Genomic DNA, 22,360 nt, shown 5'->3' with positions numbered 1-22,360 from the left:
CACATAATGTAATTAATTTGGGGTTCAATTAAAATGCAACGTCATAGACTCATATGTGTACTGACGAAGCAAGTGCGTCTTGGCATAATTTGGAGGTCACCAATCCTTTATCTTATTAGAGAAATTGTAGGGTGATAATCTCGCTGCCTTTCTCATTAAAATGTAACTAGTAAATAGGGTTGCATGGCAACCGTTACAACTGCTTATAGTTCTCTTATCTTCTACTACTCCTACCATGTCTCCTCCACACATACAATAACCAAACATACATAGTTAGTAAGGGTGTCAATCGATTCGGTTCCATGCCTTGATGTTGTGATTCAAAATCGAACCGAGAATTGAGTCGAAAAGTGGAAACCGAATCCGAACCTGCTCTGTTCGGTTCGGTTACGATTCTAATTTGGTTTTCCAATACGGGTCTAATTCAGTTCTCCAATATGGTTCCATTCTGCTAAGCTGTCAATTGTTGTTGCATTGCTGTGTTCTCAATAAACTCCATTTGTATAAATAAAATGCTCAGAAAATCTTAAAGAAACCAGAAATATTAATAAATAAATAAGAATCCCAAGTGAGTTCTCCACTTTCAAATCTTATCTTTCAGTTTACCCATCAATAAAGTCAAATAAACACATCAAAATTATAGTTCCAAAAGGAAAGGCAATGCCATAAAAAGAATAACTGATATAGGGTTTTGGATTTAAGTGGTATTCGGTTCGTTTTTGGTTCAAACCAATGGTTTTTTTAATTAAACCTGTAACAAAATCAAATTAAATGCTCATTTATCATAACCGAAACCAAACCAAATTTATTCGATTCGATTTGATTAATTCGGGTTAGTTTCGGATTCGATTTTCGGTTTGGTTTTGACACCCTTACTTAGTATAACTCCTACCCATGTAGGATCGCTTATTAGATGACTAAACCAAACACCTCATAGAACCCCAACTGAAACCTTCATTCACCAACCCATGCATGTAACACAACATTGACAACCTGGCCATAGATTTTGAGATCTAACTAACATACACGTGGTAAAATCAGTAACACTCTTAATAATCAAGCATACCTAAACGGAAAAAGATCTTGTGTAGCCATGGTGGGAGCTGCACAGGTGCAGCACTGTTAAACGACAACAAAAATAGGGATAAGATAGTCATTTCACAGGTGGGTTCCACCTGAATTTCATTTGTACATTGAACAAAGGATGAGATAACGATGTACAAACATAATTGGTCACTCACTGACTTTAAACATTTTTGGCTCTACGTAGATTTTTAGTCCAAAGCTTTTTAGATTTCAGTTGTACATTGAACAAAGGTTGAGATAAAGATGTACAAACATTATTGGTCACTGACAGACTTTAAACATTTTGGCTCTACGGAGTAACTCTTCTATCTAATGGTTGATCATAAATTATTTTCTTGAGATGCTCTTGAGAAATGATTTACTGGAGGTTATCTCCCGTAATGGTTTGTCCGTGAACCTTATTAGGTTATAGCATAGAGCTCCAAAAATGGTGCCGATGACTGGTCCCACTATGTAAACCCAAATCCCTTTGTAGTTGTGCATCACAATTGCAGGACCAAGAGTTCTTGCTGGGTTCATAGACGCTCCAGACACCGGCCTGCAAATTTCCATGCCCGGCCACATGGCATTTAGAGATCAAGAGATAGAGAAGAAGAAGAAGAAGAAAGAAGAAAGAAGACAGAAGAAAGAATTACCCAGCAACGAATACATTTAGCATTATTGTCATTCCAACTGCAATTCCAGCAAGTTCTCCAATCTGCAAAATGATGTTTCAGAGTTAACTACTTAAAAGAGAACGAACCAAATATTTTTTTAAAAAAAAAAAAGAAGAAAAAAAACAGTAGGATTAGGGTTGAGGAGTTGCTAACCGCTCTGGTATCTGTAGAAACCCCGGATATGACGAACATTAAAAGGAAGGAGATTATAATCTCAAGGACTAGAGACTGAACATCAGAACCAGCAGGAGTTGTACCAAAGAAATGCTCCAGTTTGACGTTGAAAGTTAGAGCCAGGGTACCGCTGGCCAACACCGATCCCAATACTTGTGCAATTACATACATAGGCACCTGAAAAGTATAAATAATAGCTTTAAATATTAAGATTGCAAGAAAAAAAAAAAATCCCCTCAAATTCCTTTTAATGATGATGTAACACTTCAACCACAATGAATAAATAAATAAATAAGTATCGGTGTTCTCTCCGGGAGAGTATGGCTCCCGTGTGCACGGAGGTCAATGAGAGTGCTAATTAGCATCATGAGGGGTGGGACAATCATTTTGCCCCCTTTGTCTTTAGATGTAATCGGTAGACCCAATACACTCCCCCATAGAGAACTTTCTTCCAATAAATGTGAAAGGATTTTCCCACATTGTCAATGTGAAAAGGAATCTACATGGTCCACCAATAGTTATCTTATAAAAGATATCATACACATGGAGTCCATATATTAAAAATATGAGAAAAAAAATAACAAAAGAAACTCATGTGAAAGGGTAGTCCGAATAGCGTGTGGAAGTTTTTTTTATAAGGTTGAGAGTTCTTTGTGGGGAAGTGTGGCCTTATGTGCACCCCCCCCCCCCCCTAATGGGACCTCGCGTAGAAGCATTAATAGGGTGGGCATTTCTGTCTTTCATGGGGGAAAGAGCATAACGGCTATGCTTAGACACAAAAGTAGGCAAAATGACTACCTTGCCTCCCCCATGAAATACGAAAATGCTTACCCTGTTGATGCGTTCGTGCGCTCCCATTGGCCCCACACTCTCCCAAAGAGAACTCTTCCCCATTTTATTACTGATGGTCACAAAACCCCTCCAACAGTTGTTGTGGATCTGGTTTCTAATGTACAGAGGCTTCCACACTCTTTTGCCTCTATTTCTTAATTCTATTTCAAATGTTCTGACTAGAAAGGCTATGTCTCTTATGTGTGTGACATTTTGACTGTATTCCATTTGATGGTTTCATGATCTCTATATAAATAAAACCACTGGTTGTACACAGTTGCCCCCTCAGTAAAATCCCCGTTTACCCCAAAAAAAAAATAGAACTATAAAAAATAACATTTGGTCTGATTTCGGTTTTTTTTGGTTCAGTTTCGATCAGGCCTATTGGGTTGGCTTGACTAAACGAAGGAGGCCACAAATCTTGATTCTTCCACCACTTGTAGTCGTGCAGATGGTGAATACCATATATAATATCTGACCAAACCGGAGATTCAAAACGTGTAATCGGAAAAAGGAAGAAGAAGCGACCTGAGCCCAAGGAAAGTGACGGAAAATGGCAAAAGTTAGGGTGACGGCGGGATTGAAATGTGCGCCGGAGATGTGACCGACGGAGTAAACCATGACCATGACTATGAGTCCCCATGTCACACAGATCCCAGGGAACGTCACTAACCCGTATATCTTATTAACCGCCACCGATCCACATCCGGCGAAAATGACAAAGTAAGTTCCGAGCACTTCTGCAATAAACTGAGAGTCGTAGATCACACAAATGTTAATAAGAGATCGATTCAGTTGTAATATTTAATTTAGATAATAAAGCTATATATATAAGGGATTAATGATAGAGACGTATACCTTCTGTATAAGAACTACAGTTGCTGAAGTTGAAGATGACCCGGAATTGCAATTAGATAGATTTCCTCCTTCAACATCACATTCCTCAACGTAATCCGCCATCCTTGATATGAGATTTGTTTCAAAATTGAATAGATAGAGAGAGAGCCAGTGAAATATATCTCTTGCACTCTCACACCCTCTCTTTCACTCTGTTTCTGTGTGTGTGAAAGATTGGGGTGGAGAAATGTAAGAAATGAAATAAATGAGGTTCTATATATTTATAGTGGTGGATCATGGATATTGGAACTTTTTTTAGGGATAAAAATTGGATGGCCGTAGCAGTTTAACGTTTAATGCGGCGTAAGAATTTGATGAACTGGGAACGTAACCCACGACTTGAAAAAGCTTTCTTTTATTAGCAATACAGAGATGGAGAGGTGAATATCCGGAGAGTGTGTGTAACCATAAATCTAAAACAGGTCAGCGAGGAATGGCCGGTATACATATTGATGCTTAATGGATATATCTACGCTTGGGCGAGGTGGCAATGTGGCATGAACTCCCTCCACTTTCGATCTGCTACCCTGCTGGCACCAAAGAAAATAGGATCTTAAAGGGTATTTTAGAAAATACCAAAATCTAGGAGGGTATTTATGAAGAATGCGGATCATATCCTTGTACAAGCATCATTCAAGACCTTTCAGGCCCACTCACATGGAATCTTTCTCCCTTTGGGAGGAGGGCCTTGGTTGGTACTTGTACAAGAACATGATCCGATCACATTTATGAACTCAAATGAGAAGTGAATTATTCTATTTCCTTGGTTGCCAATGAGGTTAGCAAGAACCGTCCTGCTCTAAGTGTAGCAGTAAATTTTTATTTTTTTTCGAACTCATGCCTTGTGCAAGAGCTCGATACTTCAAGCTCGGGTGCATGCTCCTCTCGCACTCATGATCAACGATCAATGCCAAATCAACACAGACTTATTGGTAAAATTGGTGGTATCAGCCAATGAGAGTGCATGAAAGAGCATCAACATAGATATGATTTTGATTTCAAAAAGGGTAAGGCGGTACATTCATGCGGACTTGGCTCCTGTCTTGCAGTGGCGGGAGCTGGAGCATCCAGCACCCCCCTGCGATCAATCCACGTGGCCCTCTTTGAATCCAACAACATAATATTGTTTGAACCATTATTTTAATTCAGACCTCCCATTAACCTCTCTCACCCGCCCAGATCCCATTCAACTCGACCCGATATATCACACACGCTTTTTCCATTTATTATTGTTGGAGATTACCGTGTAAGCTTTGAAGTCACATAAGAATGTGAATCAGAGATTAAACTCAGAGAAGAGGGACCCATGTGACTCTGAATCAGAGATTAAAACTCGAAGAATTGAAGAAGAGGACCGCCACTTTCAGCAATTTCTACCTTTTTGCCGCTTTCTTGACTAAGAGAAGTAGACAGAGGAAGAAGGACCCATTTAAATGAAGCTTCGATGAAAGTTTTCGCTGGGGTTTATTTTCTTCTGTTTTTTCAAAGAAATCGGAAACTAGCAAAACCTCAAAACCAAGCCTCTTTTTCCAATTGCTTTTCTGATCCAAAGCTGATTCAGTGCCACCGTCGTCTGAATTATGTGGCGTTCGGAAAAGGAGAGAGAAGAAGAGAGGAGAGTCACACGAACTATCGTCGTCGGTCGCCGTTCGCCTTCGTCGCTTTTCACCATTTGCCGTTCAACCAGTAGAGATGGAGGTGAGAGCTCCCTAGGGTTTGTCGTTGTTTAAGCAAAACGAACAAAAGAAAAGAAGGGAAGAGAAAGACCCACTCCTCGATTTTGGTTTTCAAAAAGTGAAATACATCGGGTCAGGTTTAATGGAATCTGGGCGGGTGAGAGGTTACTGGGAGATCTGGATTAAAATAATGGTTCAAACAATATTATGCCGTCGGATTCAAAGAGGGCCACGTGGAGTGATCGCAGGGAGGTGTTGGACGCTCCAGCTCCCACCACTGCAGGACAGGAGCCAAGTCCCATTCATGCTCTCCTGTCTCTTGCACATGAGCCACGTGAAAATAGATAGCTTTTGTTATTCCCTTAAAAGATACCAAGGGGAAGGCTGGATGAGTGTATGTGTAGTTTAGGGAAAGTTGTTTAGTAACTTTTCATTATTAAAGGGGTCATATGGGGAATTCCAATTGAAAAGAAGGAATAAATAGAACATGGGATGCAAAGAAAGACCTCTAATCTCATCTCTATATTAAGAAAGGTTGGTATTTATTACGCAAAAAGATGAATTCAACTATATAAACCATAAAGGGTAGAGAGACAGACAGACGTAGGTGATATAAAGAGATTGAGATGATATGGAAATATCAAATATGGGAGATCAACTGTGGAGAGAGACGGGTGGCTGGATGGAGTTCAGATCCTCTACAGGTGCACGTACATGTGAGAGGCAAGTAGGCAACCACATGTCCCCACTTTCTCCATTTATCAGGGGAGGGGATTATTTATGGAAACAAAAGGGATATATGGTTGGATTCGGTTCCTCTCCTCGGAGCTCAGCACCCAGGGAGTGCCCAGGGAACATCCAAGGGTTGGGTTGTGCCGTACACATCTCAGTGCACGCCTAAGGGTGTGTGTGGCACAGTCCAACGGCTGGATGCTCTCTGGACGTTGGGCTCCTTGAAGAGGAGCTCAATCCTATGTGGTTGCCTCTTAGATGTACGTTCACCCACACTTAATTCTCGGCTGGATGAAGACTGAAGGGAGAGAGAGAGAGAACCAATGAAAAGTGAGTATTTAAGACTTGTTATCCAATCAGTTGTCATGATATTCTGCGCTAATTGTTCAATAGACTAGGGTGACGACAATAATTTAATGGGAAAATTATAAGATTAGATATTTTTGGATTTCTCTTTACCAAACTATCCACGTATTGTTTGGTTTAAAAAAATTATACGAAACTAAGTTTGGTTTTACAAAACTAGACAACAGTGTTGTTTCTTTTTTTTTTTGGGACTATTTTACCCTTAAGGTCAGTGAAGGGGCGGCTGCCTTCTTCCTCTCGCCTTAAGGCTACCCATCCCTTCTTCTTCTTCTTCCTTCCCGTACCCCACTCCAACCTCTCGATTCGGCTGACCACGACTAACACAAACTTGATCTAGACAAAATACCCGACTCTCCATTGATTGGAATTAGTCTGTACTCAACGGAATCAATCGCTTAGGCACTGGGTTAGTCTCCATTGATTTTTTTTTCTTCGTTTTTTCCCTCACCAAATTGGGTAGAAGTCGAAAGGGGTTTGGTTAATACTAATTCGATTCAGGAAATCTGTTAGATTTAAAAGGTTCTCTATTTTTTAAGTTTCAAAAAGGTTTTAATTGCTTTGTTATGGTGTGGGACCCACGGGATCAAGGTAATATTTGATCAAAGTAATGGTTGAATTCCAAAGGGTTTATAACATCCTATAGGTAACTTAAAGTCCATTCATGGTCACTATTATGAATGGCAAGGTGGGTCAAGAATATCGATTGTGATTAATTCCATTTATGAAATTAATTTCAATTCATGGTCATAGGTTATGTTACTCCCTTTATGGGTTCTAAGGCCTTTCACGGTCTTTAGTGGGGAATGGCCATGAATTAGGAATTAATTTCCAATTCATGTCCATAAGTTTTGTTCTCCAATTAAATTGGCCATTAGTTGGTGATTACTCTTGAGGATTCCAAGGGTGTGTAAGGGTTGGTTTTGGGTCTATATAAACTCAGCCAAATACATTGCAAAATACACCTTTGATATACATCTATGCCTACACACTGCAATCATATAAGGTTTATTCTTTTCCTTTCCCCTCTTTCTTTGTAAGTTTGTGTAAGGTTAGAGGTTTGTTGTGCTGAAGCTTTTGGCTCCTTCAAGGGACTAGAAGAACTGCATTGTCTTCTAATTGAAGGTTGTTTTGTCGTGGAGGTAGTGGTGCAGAATAATCATTGGTAGTAGGGGGCATCAGTTACCTTAAAGGCAGCACCATAAGTGTGACTCAACCTCAATTCTGTTCGTAATTTGTCCAAGTTGTTGAGGGTGTGACTCAACATCGAATTCAAGATTTGTTCTTCTCATTTCAGTCAAATGTTAAATAACAACAGCCTAGTTTCTACTGCTTAAGCTATTGTATTGCAATTTGTATTATTTCAATTGTTTGTAAGAAATTGTAATACAATTATCCAACAAAATCCAACTGATTTTTTATCAAAATTTTCTAACAATGATCAAGAGAACGGTGTCGAAGAGACGGAGAAGAGACTTGTAATAGTTAAACTTGTTGTGAGACGACCTAATCCAATTTTTGGTGAATACAACTTGTTGGCGAGGCTTTTCGTAAGAGCAGCTCCTTGTTCATAACTTGGTAACTTCATCTTCTTTGGGAGCTAACAACGCTTCTGCTACCGAACTAGAAGGGACAAAAAGGCTTATAGGCCTATTTATAAAATGGAAAAGTCTTTCTTGGTCGGGGTTCCCCCATTTAGTGAGAAAGCATGTATACTCAAAGGAATGCACTTATCCCAACCAGTCAGGAAGTCACAGGGAGCTAATACGGAGGTGGGGGTGGGTGGTTCAATAGGGAAGTAGGAAGGAACAAAGATGGGGTTGCAGGAAGAAGAAGAAGAAACAAAGGAAGGGGCGGGTGGAGTTCCTGGGTTGGGTTCGGTTTCAGCAAGGGTTAGGGGCAACTGAGGTGGATTGTAGGAAGAAGAAGAAGAATTGGTTGGTGTTGGCAATGGGTTGCGGTGATGCTGCAGTGCGATGGGCATCGATTGGAGTTACTGCAGCAATGAAGCATCTGAAGCTGGGAGATCATTCAGAGGTCGCAGAGATGAGTACTTCATCTTCAAAGGGAGGGGTTCTTGCATGGGGGCGAAAGGGGTTACAGCCTTGCAGTGGAGTACATGTCTCTGTTATTACAAGCGTGAGGGGGATTGTAAGGGGCAAGAGGGCAGTTAAGCAAGGGGTGGAGTGGGGTGTGCTTGTGCGGGCAAACAGGGGATGGGGCAAGGAGGGTAGCAAGAACGGGATGTGGTTGCAGGGGCGGGAGGGGTTGTGTGATCAGGGAAGGGGAGGATGAAGATAAAATAGTAAAAAAAAATTACTTAGCTGAGGAAGGAACACTGTTTTGGTTTGTTTTGTAAACTCAAACTCAATTTTGGGTAAACTTGTCAACTGAAATAGTAAGTGTATAATTTTGTAATGTCAAACCTAGTTGTGCCTAATCTTGTAATTTTCTCTAATTAATTCTATGCCCTGAGGTCTATTGTAAAGTTAAGGGATTTACACGTAATGTTTTCTATTAATAAGGATTTTATGGTTATTACTATACTAAGGTGTCTTTATAGATAATTAAGTTTAATTAGTTTTTTATAGTGAGATTCTAATTAAGTTGCATTGGTCTCCACTTGGCACATAATCCATAGAAGAAAAGAAATATTATTTGGCTATTTAATTGCCTTAAGAGAAGAGAAAGAGAGATTGCTCATAATAGCTCATGATTTTTAGAGATTGAGAGCTCTCCTAAAATTGCATACTCTCTCTTTCTCTCTCCAAGTGTTGGGTTATCATCGTTCGAGGAATGATTGTGCTACGTTCTTAGTCCATTAAAGCGTTGAGTGGAGAACAATTCTTACTTCTATGATTCAGTGTTTGTTACGTGACACAATAAGAACAGAGGAAAGGAGATAAGAGATGAGAAGAATGGGGGAAGATGAAAGAGATAAAGAGGGAAGAGCAAAGACAGAGATGGTTAATGATAATTCTTCTTACTATTCCCCTCTATTGCATTACATCTTATAGGCTACATTATAACGGAATGATTCCTTGACAATTCACGCATGATATCCATCTAATCATATATTGATACCTATACTTGTCTCTAACAGAATACCTCCTTGAATATTCCTGGGTCCCTCAACTGTAATCATTCAGAAAGGTGGGTCGTCTCTTATCCCTGGATGAACGACTTGGCACTCCACCTTCCATGTCACTTGCCACACCATTAGGTGCTCCAGGTGGATTGGTCGTAACATTACCCTCCCCTTGAGAAGAAACCTTGTCCTCAAGGTTGAAGTCTGGAAACATTTACTGGAGAGTAGTGATGTCAATCCAAGAAGCCTCCTCTAATGGTAATCCTTGCCATTGGACTGTTGCACAGTGGATCCTTGTCGTTGAAGTCGCCGGAACTGCAAATAGCCATTGGAATGGGTGTAGGTGGTTCAGTGGTTGTAATGGGAGGGATGGCTTGGTATTGCTTTCTAGGATCTCCAATACACGGCTTGAGAACAGAAACATGGAAGACCGGATGGATTTGAGCTGTTGAGGGAAGATCTAGCCTATATGCCACCTTACCCACTCGTTCTTGGATATGAAAGGGTCCGAAGAAGCATTTGGAAAGCTTGTGATTGGAGAGCAAGGCAACAAAAATCTGTCGATAAGGGTGTAATTTAACAAAGACCCACTCCCCAACATTATACTCCCGATCCGTTCGTCATTTATCAGATTGAGCTTTCATTCGCGCTTGGGCGTATACCAAACTAAGCTTGAGATCTCTGAGAACCTGATCTCGAGCCTGCAATTATTGATCCATCGCTAAATTGGATGAACTATCTGGTATATAACGCAGCAATGTTGGCGGTGGGCGGCCATATAAAGCCTGAAATGGGGTGGTGTTGATAGCTGAGTGATGAGCCGTATTATACCAAAACTCTACCAGGGAAGGTACTTTACCCACTGGAGTGGTGCATCAAATACAAAGCTCCTCAAGTACATCTCTAAACACCGATTAAGAACCTCAGTTTGGCCATCTGTTTGTGGGTGATAGGAGGTGCTCATGGAAAGCGTTGTGCCTTGCAACTTGAATAGATCTCTCCAAAAAGAGCTAAGAAATAATGGGTCTCTATCACTCACAATTGAGTGTGGAAGACCGTGAAGTTTAACAATCTCTGCTACAAACACTTCAGCGACTTTATAGCTTGTAAAGTTGCGCGGTAGAGGGCAAAAATGAGCATATTTGGTTAGGCGATCAATCACAACCATGATGGCAGTCTTCCTTGCTGATGTTGGTAAACCGGTGATAAAATCCATCGATATGTCCTCCCATACTTGCTCAGGGATGGGTAAAGGTTGCAGGAGTCCGGCTGGAGATGATTATAGTGACTTTACTTGCTGACAAACAGAGCATTCAACTACAAAATTTTTTACATCAGTCCTCATGCCCTTCCAATACAGATTATGGGCAATTCTTTTATAAGTTCGCAAATAGCCCGAGTGACCACCTTGAGGAGAAGAGTGATACTCTGAAAGAAACTTCCCACATAATTCAGAGTTTGATGGTATCACCAACCTGTCATTACAAAACAGCAACCCTTCACGAAGTTCATACCCAATGAACTGCTGCGGAGTGTCTAGTAACCCCTTACAAATTTTTTGCAGTTCGATAGAGGTTGCAACAACAAATTTTAATTCATTTAAAAATGTAAAAGTGGTTACTGTTACTAGATGCAATGAAAGAGCTAATTCTAGAATGCGTGAGAGAGCATCTGCCGCCTTGTTTTCTTGCCCTGATTTGTAAGAGATCTCAAACTCATACCCCAATAATTTACATAGCCATTGCTGCTGTTCCGGGGTCTGAATTATTTGTTCTGTGAGTTCCTTCAAACTCTTGTGGTCGGTTTTAATGTAGAACTTCCTCCCCAACAAGTATTGTCTCCAACAGGCAACAGATTGGGTGATGGCAAACATCTCCCTGATGTATGTGGAAGAGGCCTGTAGCTGAGGAGATATTTTCTTGCTAAAATATGCTATTGGGTGGCCTTCTTGAGAGAGAATTGCTCCTATGCCCAACCCCGAGGCATCGGTCTCTATAGTGAATGGTAAGTTGAAATTGGGCAATTTAAGTACCGGGGTAGCAGCCAATGCATCTTGAAGCTCTACAAAAGCTTTAGTAGCTTTAGTTGTCCACTGATAAGCACCCTTTCTTAGCAAATCCGTCAAAGGTGCTGCTCTTTGGGCATAGCCTTTTATAAACCTGCGATAATACCCTGTGAGCCCAAGGAAGCCTCTCAATTCTTTAATGTTTTGTGGCCTAGGCCATGACATAATGGCTGAGATTTTTCCTATATCTACCGCCAATCCATGGGCTGAGACCACATGGCCCAAGTAATCTATAGTCCATTGCCTAAACGCACACTTTGAATGTTTGGCATAGAGTTTGTGGGCCTGCAATGTTTGGAGCACCAATTGAAGGTGTTGCAAATGGGTTGACCAAGTTGGGCTATAAATCAGCAAGTCATCAAAGAATACCAACACGAACTTCCTAAAAAATGGTCGAAAAATGGAGTTCATCATAGCTTGGAACGTCGATGGGGCATTAGTGAGCCCAAAAGGCATCACCAAGAATTTATAGTGCCCTTCATGAGTCCGGAATGCCATTTTAGAAATGTCCTCATTCCTAACACGTATTTGGTGATATCCGGATCGTAAATCCAACTTAGAGAAGTAGCATGCTCCATGAAGCTCATCAAATAACTCATCAATGGTAGGTATTGGAAACCTATCGCTCACGGTGATGGTGTTGAGCGCGCAGTAGTCAACGCAAAACCGCCATGTGCCATCCTTCTTTTTAACTAGAAGGACCGGGGAAGAAAATGGTCTGGTACTAGGGCATATAAGCCCAACAGCAAGCATTGCAGCAACTTGTTTCTCTATTTCCCCCTTTTGGAAATGTGGGTATCGGTATGGCTGAACATTTATCGGCTGCGCTCCTTCTTGCAAGTGTATAGCATGATCTTGGGCTCACCTTGGTGGAAGTTGTGTGGGCTCATCAAATAGGCCAGCATATGTGTCTAAGAGGGACTATAGTTCTGCTTCTTCACAATTGGGTACTGGATCATTAGATTGTAATTTTAATCGGAATAAGACAGCATAGGATTGGGCCTCTAATACCCTACGAAGCCCATGATACTAAAGCTGGTCTGGGGCTTGGTTGGAATCCCCTATCAGTGTGACTTTATGTTCTCCATCCTAAAATTCAATGGTTAGTTTACTATAATCAAACACTACTGGACCCAGTTGGGCCAACCATTGTACCCCAAGTATTAAATCTGCCCCAAAAAGGGGTAATACGTAGGCATCGACTGATACGTCATAATGCCTTAACTTCAATGGAAGTTGTCACATGAGCCCCTCACATACCATACGGTTACCACTGCCCACCAACACTGTAATGTTAGGTACTGCTTCAATCTCCAGTCCTAAGTGGAGAGCAACCCGACTTTGTATAAAATTATGGGTGCTACCCCCATCTACCAAAATTTGAACCGGTTTGCCAGCGATATAACCAATAAATCAAAGAGTAGTAGGAGAGATCATACCGGTCATAGAATGGTAGGATAGCTTAGTAGTTACCATTGGAGTTTCCTAAGCAGCAACATCAGTTTCTGGTGGTGTCAAATCACTCGGTGGAGCCTCAACAATGCCTTCATCTTCATCGTACTCCAGTAAAAATAGTTGCCGTGTTTTACACCTATGGCCAGGAACAAATCTCTCATCACAGTTGTAGCAGAGGCCATGTTCCCAGCGGTACTACATCTCCGCCGCCATCAGTTTCTTAATGGGAATGGAAGATGATGAAGGTAAGGGAAGCAAGGGTGCCTTGGAAGTAGGGGGTACTGTGAAAGTGGTAGTGGTGAGTGATAGGGGTTTGGAAGCAGGGGTGGTTTTGGTGATGGATGGAAAGGCTTGTGGTATGATCGGCGAGTTTCAGAGATTTTAGTTTCTTGCAGTCGAGCCAACCCAACCGCGTCTGCCATTGTCGCAGGTCTGAATGCCATGACCTCATTTTTTATGTTAGTACGTAAACTAGAAATAAAGTAGCTTACCAAGAATGTTGTTGGGAGATTATCAATACGATTCGCCAACGATTTGAATCGTGATTGGTAATCTTCCACAGTCGAGGTCTGAGAAAGCTTCGCCAGTGACACTTGAGGGTTGTCAAACTCGGATGGACCAAATTTGATCACCAAAGTCTGGGTGAAGGTCGCCCAAGTAGTGAACTGTGCCGACCGATGCATCCACTGGAACCACTGGAGGGCTGGGCCATCCATGTGGAACGATGACACCAGCAACCGTTGTTCAACCGGAGTTTCGTGATAATCGAAGAAACGTTCTGCCTTGAATACCCAACCGACGGGATTGACGCCATCGAAGCGAGGAAAATCCAAGCGAATCGTTCTAGTCTGGATCAGATTGTTCTGATGCGAGGTTAAAGCTCCGGCGTACCCACTGGTTCCAGAACGTACCTCAGCAGAGGGTGATCCCAACCGCAGGGCTTGCTCGAGTCTACCGTCCATTGTGGTAAGACGAACAACCATCTCTGACATATCTCGCTTCTGTTCAGCAACTGATTCCTGAAGGGCGTTCAAGCGCTCGTGTTGTTCCATCGACGTTGTTCCTAGCTGCTTAATTAGCTCATCAATCTGTCGTAGACGAGTTCCTTCAGCCATTGATCCGGCAGGTCGAACCAAGATGTTACGTTACACAGTAAGAACAGAGGAAAGGAGATAAAAGATGAGAAGAATGGGGGAAGATGAAAGAGACGAAGAGGGAAGAGAGCAAAGACAGAGATGGTTAATGATAATTCTTCTTACTATTCCCCTCTATTACATTACATCTTATAGGCAAAATTATAAAGGAATGATTCCCTGACAATTCACACATGATATCCATCTAATCATATATTGACACCTATACCTGTCTCTAACAGAATACCTCCTTGAATATTCCTGGGTCCCTCAACTGTAATCATTCAGAAAGGTGGGTCGTCTCTTATCCCTGGATGAACGACGTGGCACTCCACCTTCCATGTCACTTGCCACACCATTAGGTGCTCTAGGTGGATTGGTCGTAATAGTGTTCAAGTGTTGTGAACCGTTGGAGGTCCTTTGCAGGTAAACCTAAACCCTATTGCGCTGTTTGATTCGAATATCTTATTCTACGTGAGGTTTGATCCATCACTTTGGATTGAAAATTTTTATTTTAAAGTTATGGCCACCCACATAGAATTGCTCAAGACCAATTCAGATCTCGATTCCATATTTTGAATCCATGGAGAGAGAGAGAGAGAGAGAGAGAGAGAGAGATCTCACTCGGTTGGAAACATAACCTAGACGACAAAATTGGGGGTTGGCCCGAATTGAATTTCATTTTTTTTATGTAATCACCCAATTGATTCCTTTTAGCCATTGTTGATATGAATAATTGGTGGACGAAAATCTCTTTCTGTTTCTTTATCCATGTGAATGCTTCAGTGGCAATTCTCTCTTGATTTCAATGGAACTATATATTGCTTGGAGGGATATAGAGCCATAAACTGCCTATATTCATTTTTATCCCTCGTATTAATGGTGTTGTAGGTTGAAATCGTCGTTTGGTCCTTCCGAATATGACCTGAAGCTTGAAATGTGGAAGCTTCAGTGGCAATTCTCTTTTGATTTCAAGGGAGAGCTGGCTTCGATCGACGGGGACTCTCTGATGACTAATTAAAGATTTTACTACAATAGATAAGTTACTTGAGAATGAATGAATCGGATCTCTTTACTTGGGGTGTGCCGCATAATTGATAACTTGGAGCCGAGGTTGAGGTAGTCATGGAGAGTCCCAGTTTAGTAGGTATTTTGATTATGGTAGGAGATCCGCTGTGGATTCCTTTTAAGAGAAAGTTTTCTCTTTGGGAAGAGACCTTCCTTAGTTAGAACACGGCACTGACTGCCAACTTGTCGAGCAAGCGATTGGGCTTGCTAAGCTAGCAATTCAGATACTTCATTGTATGATTAAGCGGTGGTTAAGTTGATGATCAGGTTGGCCCGATTGGTTTCAGTACCGATCTGTAAGGGTTGGCCTAAACATTCTGAAGTATACCTTATGAGGTGACCTGTTGTCTTGTTCTCCGTGTCAAGCATGATCCTAGAGGCCGACCTTACGATTCGTTCTTGGTGAGTTCTAAAGTTTATCAAGTGACTGACTCTTAAGGTCGGATTAGTCTTCATTGTTCCTTGCCGATCTTGATCTGTCTAGCCTCACCTTTGGGGTTGGGTCGTATCTGATGGTCCTTCTATAGTGGTCGGTTTGACCATCATATCGGGCGATGGGCTTGGGATGATCTGGTTCTGCCACGTATCTCTGTCTTATTGGTGGATAACAATTTGGTTCATCACATGGATTTAGGTATTGATAGAGCCTTTCGGTGGATGCTGGACGCCTGGACCGACCTGTAAATACCCGTATTAAAGACCTCCGTATTATAACGTGACCCGGTTCGTGGAGATTGGACGTATTTAGGACGTGATTGATGCAAGTCCGTTCCCCGGTTTTCAATGACGAATGATTGACGTCTATGTCGCCCTCACACCTGTGTCAGATGTATGCTTATGCTCCGCTGGCTAGTAGGCTACTGATTCATAGCCCAGGAACTGTGGGCTGTGATTATTGTGAACCATGACCATATAATTCTTCAATACATCGTTTTATCTTGTCAACATATCTAGTGGGTTCCAAAATTTCAATTGACCTTGGCCCAGTTCCCTACCCACAACTCCTCTTTCTCATGGTGGTTGGGTGGGGTGGGGGAAGATTAACCCCATAGAATGGACACCACAACCACCTCGGCTTTGTTAGGCAGGTCAATAGTACCAATTTCCTAAACGAGTTCAAATTCCCTTCTTGACGTTGAACAAGTCTGTCTCATCCACTGACTTACAACAGAAATGAAGACAGGGAGGGAGACCAAAGGAACAACCAACTGGCTTTATAGAATGGTTCAGACATATTCAGCTAAACTTCCCATAAAAGACCTCTTTAATTTCTTTCAATTCTAATCTTTGTTTTGACGGTTTATGCATCTAATTTAGTTACTAGATAACATCATCTCTTTTGTCTTCCTTCTGACATTCCTAATCCCATCTCTCAGACTTACCAGTTTAATTGAACAGGGTATGGCGGCTGGGGAACCAGAAAAGGGGAAAAAAAGAAGACAATTTAACTGCTGGAAAAACAGTTAATATAACATTTCTTTTTCTACAAATCAGGAAAGACAACCATGCTTACACTTTAAGTATTGACAATTACCAGTCACCAGATACCATCCTGGCCTGGACTGGCTTTTTTTTTTTCTTTCCCTTCCCCCCCACCCCCACTTATCTTATTTCTTCACTATTGAAAACTTGATTTCCCACACAATGAGAAAGCACAAAGGCAACAACCAAAGCAATCATTTTGAAGAAACTTTGGAGGTAAACACTAAAGCCCTCTCCTCCAAATGTCTCAAGCTCTGTTCCATGCTTACTTGCACCATCTCAGCTAGCATCTTCTGTGCTTTTCCACCTCGGTCTTCACCATCAATCTGAGAGACAATATTGCAGACAATGTTCTCCAGTGTGTCGGCTTCAAATTCAGCTCTACGGTGGGGAGAATCCCTCAGTAACTCCAATAAGGTCTGTGCTTTTGACCGAGATTTTGGTGTCCCCTGGACTGTAAGCTCAAGAAGACCGGGAATGACACCTTCCCTAAGAATTGGTTCTCTATACCTACATCGATCACTCTTACACATTGTCAGAAGTGCACCAACTGCATGCTCTCGGCTTTGTAGTGAGCCACTCTCTAGTACTTCAACCACTGCAAGCACTCCACCTTCTTCAGATGTCAATGCAGTTCTCCCCTCATCATAACTTAACAAGGATTCTATGAGTGCACTACACTTCTCGACTGTTTTTGAAGATTTCTTGCAACTCTTGAGCAAGTTAACAAGGGGAGAGATGGCTTTTGCAGCAAGAATTATGTTGAGATTCTCTGGCTGGGTGGAGAGATTGTATAGTGCCATCAATGCTTCAACCTTTGCTTGCGGGCTTCCATCTCTAAGGATTTCAACAAGGAGAGGGATGGCACCAGACGCACTGATTTTTGGCTTGTTGATGGCAGAAGCAGAGAGGGTTAGTATAGCGGCTGTGGCATACTCCCGCAAATTTAAATCGTTTGATTTTAGGAAACAGATGAGAGGTTGAAGGGCTCCAGCATCCACAATTGCAATCTTATTCCTGAAAATACGAGAAAATCAATTTTTTTAAGGATAAACTGAAGAGCTAGGTTTATATATAAATGGAGATCAAGTCTACCATCTCACTGCAATGAGAATCAGCTAACACGGTGAAAAGGGGAACGAAAGCCCTAAACAGCAGCAACTCAAACTAAACAAAAATCATTTGGACATGAAAACAAAAAAATGCTGTGTATAAATTAATGTAAGAGAGAAAGAAGAAACATGTTACATTCCAACCATGAACTTGAATTATGCATTTTAAGAATAAAACATCCTCACAGCAATTTTTCACATGGCAAGCTGTTAACATGGGACCAGTTTTTAGCAACTTCACAAGCACAACCAAGCTGAACACTGAAGAATGAACAGCACTCCTACATGGAAACATCCTATGGTTTATTATTACTCAAGTCATCGGCCTGATGGAAGATGTATCCATGATGCAGGTTTCTTGTTTAAAGGTTTTCTAGTATCAGAAAAATATTCCAAACATTATAAACTAATTCAGTTAGAACATGTGTTTCACCGTGTCAAGCTGCATTTTCATTTCAAATGTGTGAAGACTGTACAGGAATTGATGTTAAACCATTAAAGCATGTTACTGCAATTGTATATAGCCAATAATAACAGAAGCTCCATATTTTAGTACAATATGGATTTCTGATTAATTAGTAATGAGAACAACATACCCCAACATAAGTTTCTAATAGTTACTAATCTGAATGGCTATCATAAGTAATGCAACAAAGATCTAAGGACACATATAATTGCTGAAGTGCATTCCAGGACTACTAAGTTCTTAAAGTTGGTTTGAATTAAAAACTGAAAAAATAAATCCATTCCAAGTCAAACAATTATTTGTTAAATTCGTGTCAAATTCCCTCCCAAGAATTCACACATAGAAACACTTGTGTGTACATTTTTGTTATACAAGTTAAAGGTTCGGGCCACCAGGGCAAATGCCCGGGTACATGTCTTGCGGGTGGCCACTTTGCGTAGAAATGCCAAAGGTTAGGACCAACTCCGAACTCACCTACACACCATAAAAAAAATGAAAGTCCTCGTTATTAACTATCTTAATCATCTGAATGTATACCTAAGCAAGACACCGTGAGAAAAAGGACTAGAAGGATGAGCATATGCATGAAATAACTGGATTGGAAGGTTGTCTGTTTTCATGAGTTGTGATAGCCCAAACTAATATATGGCAAAGGATGGTACAGAACCTAGAACACTCTAAATCCAGTTTGAGTTGATGATTTTACATGGCAATCACAAAAAAGCAGTTTGGATCAGCATTTGTTTCTGTGAGAAATGTACTCTGTACTACAGAATCACTTCCTTAGCAGATGATCACCTGTGGAGGTCATCCAAACACATTGATGCGGCTTAATTTCTACTCGATTACAAAATACACCAACTTGCCAATATAGAGTGAAAAGATCAACTGCCTAATCACTCAATTTGAAATGAAAAAATACATCTCAATTCTGATGTGTTGGTCAGAAAATCTACAATGAAACGTAATTATTACTTACTCATCTGAAAGAGGAAAAGCTGGCACAAATTTAATATGATTTATCAACTGGTTCAAGATAAATAAACACAAAGGTACTAGTTTTAGTAAGTTAAATTGGCCCCAGAATCTTGATATTAGACAATTGCAATAAACCTCCATTCTTTATATAAGAATGAAAAAGAAAAGGTCATTATCTAAGTAAGGAAAGTGATTAATTCACAGATCCAGGCACCTGGATTCAGATAAGGCCTATGCACCTGGATTCAGATATGGCCTATGAAGTAAGCTGGTTATGGCTATTCAATTATTAGTTGCTTCAACAATTCGACGAGAAACAGGGCAATAACAACTGTTCTTTTCATTGTCCCCCCCTTCCCAACCCTGGGGGAAGGCTTACCCAGAAATCTAAATAAGGAGAAGGATCACTATCGTCATATGTAACTCAATTTACATAACAGTTCATCTTGCCTACTTTCTTTGAGTTCCAAAGAGCCAAATCTTTCCTATTCCCTCTTGTAATCCGAAATATTTCGGATAAACACAAGTGACTAGAATAGGTGAATAACCCAATTCAAGAGAAATATGAATTCAAAATTCTTCCATTCCGATGGTTCGATGGAACAGGATGAGCCACTGATTATTAGATAAGAAAAAAAAAAAAAGGAAGATTAGAATATAATTCCCCTACTGTAGAATTCAGTTAGACCAGATAAATACACAGAAAAAGAAGAAAGTAAAAGGGCAAAAAAGCAAAAGGGCTGAAAAAAAAAAAAGGGAGAAAAAGAAGAGTAACAACTGAAGTAAAGAACAATAACCTCCAAATCTCAAAACCCAAAACCAATAAAACATCGATTTTCATCATTAGAGAAAACCCAAAAAAACACAACACTAATAAAATTTTATTCACAAATGCAGCGAGTATTAATCAGCAAACAAAAACAATTCAAATAAAACAAACGGAAACGAATTGGAAGAGTAAACAACATGAGGAACTCACGTCTCATCCTTGACGGCAAGATTAAGGAGCGCGAGAAGGGCAGCTTCGTAACAGTCCGGGGAGTCAGATCTGAGCATAGCAACAAGACACTCAATTGCGCCGGAGAAGTGACGACGGTGCTTATGAGACGTCTTCGTGAGCCGTCTGATTTCTCTTGCAGCTTGAATTTTTAAATTTGGCTCATCTGATTGAATAAACTCTAAAATCTGCTTTACAATAGAAGGAACTCTGGTGGAATTTACACCGGAATCATTACCGGGAAACTCACTCCCTGTCTCCATCGCCTCCCTCCTTCTTCTTCTTTACAGCCACAAGAGGGAGACAACGAGAGAGATGGGTTCCCGAGAGAAATCAAAAAACTAAGTGGGTTTTAAAATCCATTAAAATAAATAAATAAAGGGAGAATCGAGAGAGAGACTGTGGCTTCAAGCAACAGTCGAAAACTCGCCTTCTCAACGGTTCTACCAAAAAAGAAGAGAGAGTTACTTCGGTTCTGTAGGTTTCTACAGACTACAGAACCTCTCCACTGTTTTTGTTTACAGAAATGAGGAATACGACATGAATTGCCATTGATTAGACCCTTTTCTCACTCTCTCTTCCGCCGGATACTGTGGCGTTTGGTTAAGAGCATTATAGTCACGTCATCCGTTACCTAATTATTTGTATAGGGAAAATGCTCTACACCCAAAAAAAACAAAAAAAAACCAATAATCTTCCTTTCTTGGCTGCTACGTGATTTTTCTTCTAGACTTCATGGCTATTACCTAACTAAAGAAATAGAATATCTAAGAATCAATTAATAAAAGGATAAAGAAGACCACCCGGTTGCGCCATGCACGCTGCATCTACACACTGACACAGGGGTGTATAAAATGATCATCGCATCTCTAATTATTTTTGGGGTTCAGAAGTGCGATGATCAAATCATACGACGATATGGCGGCATGTATGGCGCAACCAGGTGGCGTTGTTTCACCCATGGATAAATTGTTCTTCTAGTCTTACCTTCTTGGTTGCTGCTACATGATTTTTCTACATTGGAAAAATCTTTTCCTATGATCATGTTTGTTTTGTTTTTAAATTTTTCTATCAAATAACAGTTATGTTTGTATTTTATATTTTGGGAAAAAGAACGTTAATCGATGTTGTACCTGGGCGTGCTTGTGCTCAGACACAATCCAATGGGAAAACACCATCACTGCCCCCTGAAAAGGTGGAAAGGATCAAAGGCAGCATCGATCTTTTCGTACTGGACTGTATTTGGGTTCAGATAGACACCCAAGAACAACACTAGATAGCGTTCTTTTTCCCTTTTATAGTTTTTATCAAAATAAACAATAAAAATCTAATTTCCACCTTTTTACATTGAAACAAACGAAGCGTACACTTTGAAGACATGGGTAAGAAATTAGGCAGGACATTTTAACGGCTTCCCTCATAAATATCTCCATCTCTTAAGGTGGGCGGTCGTTGTCTGAGTCGGAAAATGGTAAAAATGATTTTTCCAACTCAAATTTCTTCTATACGGAATGGGAAAAAAAATTATTAATTTTTTTTTTTTCTATTCTTGCTAAGCAAACATAAGTTTAGGCAATTTGCCAATCAGGTACGGTGGTGTGTAATAGAAGATCTATCCAAAGCAATGGAAAGCTTACTTTTACAGCTACATCTAAGAGTATTTTCTGACCTTTTGATTTTCTCATCTGCGCCGACACTCTTTTATTTATTTATTATTCTTTTTAGGAGCCAAATTAACCATGGCCACTCTTTTAATTCAGGTTCACAATACAAAGGAGATTCTTATTTAAACCATAATCCCAAAGAAGAAAAGAAAAAATAATGTTTACTAGGCGTAGGCCATAGGGCATCCTTAGAAGGGAAAGATTTCCCAGATCCAATTCTCTACATTTTCACACTTGAAGAAATGACATGGCTAATCTGGAGTTCAAGACCCCATCCCCTAGAATTTAGCTCGTCTTTAGGGAGCCCAGCATGCCTAGGGTGCTGCCAGCCGTTGGACTGTGCCACACACATTTCTAGACGTGCATCGAGATGTGTGCGACACAGCTCAATCGCTGAATGCCCCGGGCAACAGCCTAGGTGCTGGGTTTCCTGGAGA

At 40.8% G+C, this 22,360-nt stretch overlaps 2 protein-coding genes across 2 annotated transcripts; both read right to left on the bottom strand.

Moving 5' to 3' along the window:
- Positions 1–1,413: 1,413 nt before the first annotated feature.
- Positions 1,414–3,707, bottom strand: LOC122650917 (probable aquaporin NIP-type). The gene is made up of 5 exons (XM_043844279.1): positions 3,606–3,707; positions 3,276–3,497; positions 1,896–2,093; positions 1,722–1,783; positions 1,414–1,624 (listed from the first exon to the last, which is right to left on the bottom strand). Exons 1-5 carry the CDS (start codon positions 3,705–3,707, stop codon positions 1,414–1,416), a joined length of 795 nt encoding a protein of 264 aa, XP_043700214.1.
- Positions 3,708–16,667: 12,960 nt separating this feature from the next.
- LOC122653072 (U-box domain-containing protein 4-like) lies at positions 16,668–20,643 on the bottom strand. The gene is made up of 2 exons (XM_043847006.1): positions 20,242–20,643; positions 16,668–17,723 (listed from the first exon to the last, which is right to left on the bottom strand). Exons 1-2 carry the CDS (start codon positions 20,520–20,522, stop codon positions 16,901–16,903), a joined length of 1,104 nt encoding a protein of 367 aa, XP_043702941.1. The 5' UTR covers positions 20,523–20,643; the 3' UTR covers positions 16,668–16,900.
- Between the last annotated feature and the right edge of the window lie 1,717 nt (positions 20,644–22,360).

The sequence above is a fragment of the Telopea speciosissima genome, chromosome 2, assembly GCF_018873765.1.
Source record: "Telopea speciosissima isolate NSW1024214 ecotype Mountain lineage chromosome 2, Tspe_v1, whole genome shotgun sequence".
Taxonomy (NCBI): Eukaryota; Viridiplantae; Streptophyta; class Magnoliopsida; order Proteales; family Proteaceae; genus Telopea; species Telopea speciosissima.
The sequence above is the reverse complement of the archived record's forward strand: the minus strand, read 5'-3'. Positions and strand labels throughout refer to the sequence as shown.

Excerpts from the sequence above, each read along its gene's own strand:
- LOC122653072 (XM_043847006.1), bottom strand. The coding sequence starts at position 20,522 with ATGGAGACAGGGAGTGAGTTTCCCGGTAATGATTCCGGTGTAAATTCC. Across the intron at positions 17,724-20,241 it reads CTTGCCGTCAAGGATGAGAC|GAATAAGATTGCAATTGTGG; the intron begins GTGAGTTCCTCA and ends TCGTATTTTCAG.
- LOC122650917 (XM_043844279.1), bottom strand. The coding sequence starts at position 3,707 with ATGGCGGATTACGTTGAGGAATGTGATGTTGAAGGAGGAAATCTATCT. Across the intron at positions 2,094-3,275 it reads GTCACTTTCCTTGGGCTCAG|GTGCCTATGTATGTAATTGC; the intron begins GTCGCTTCTTCT and ends TATACTTTTCAG. Across the intron at positions 1,625-1,721 it reads CTAAATGTATTCGTTGCTGG|GCCGGTGTCTGGAGCGTCTA; the intron begins GTAATTCTTTCT and ends GGAAATTTGCAG.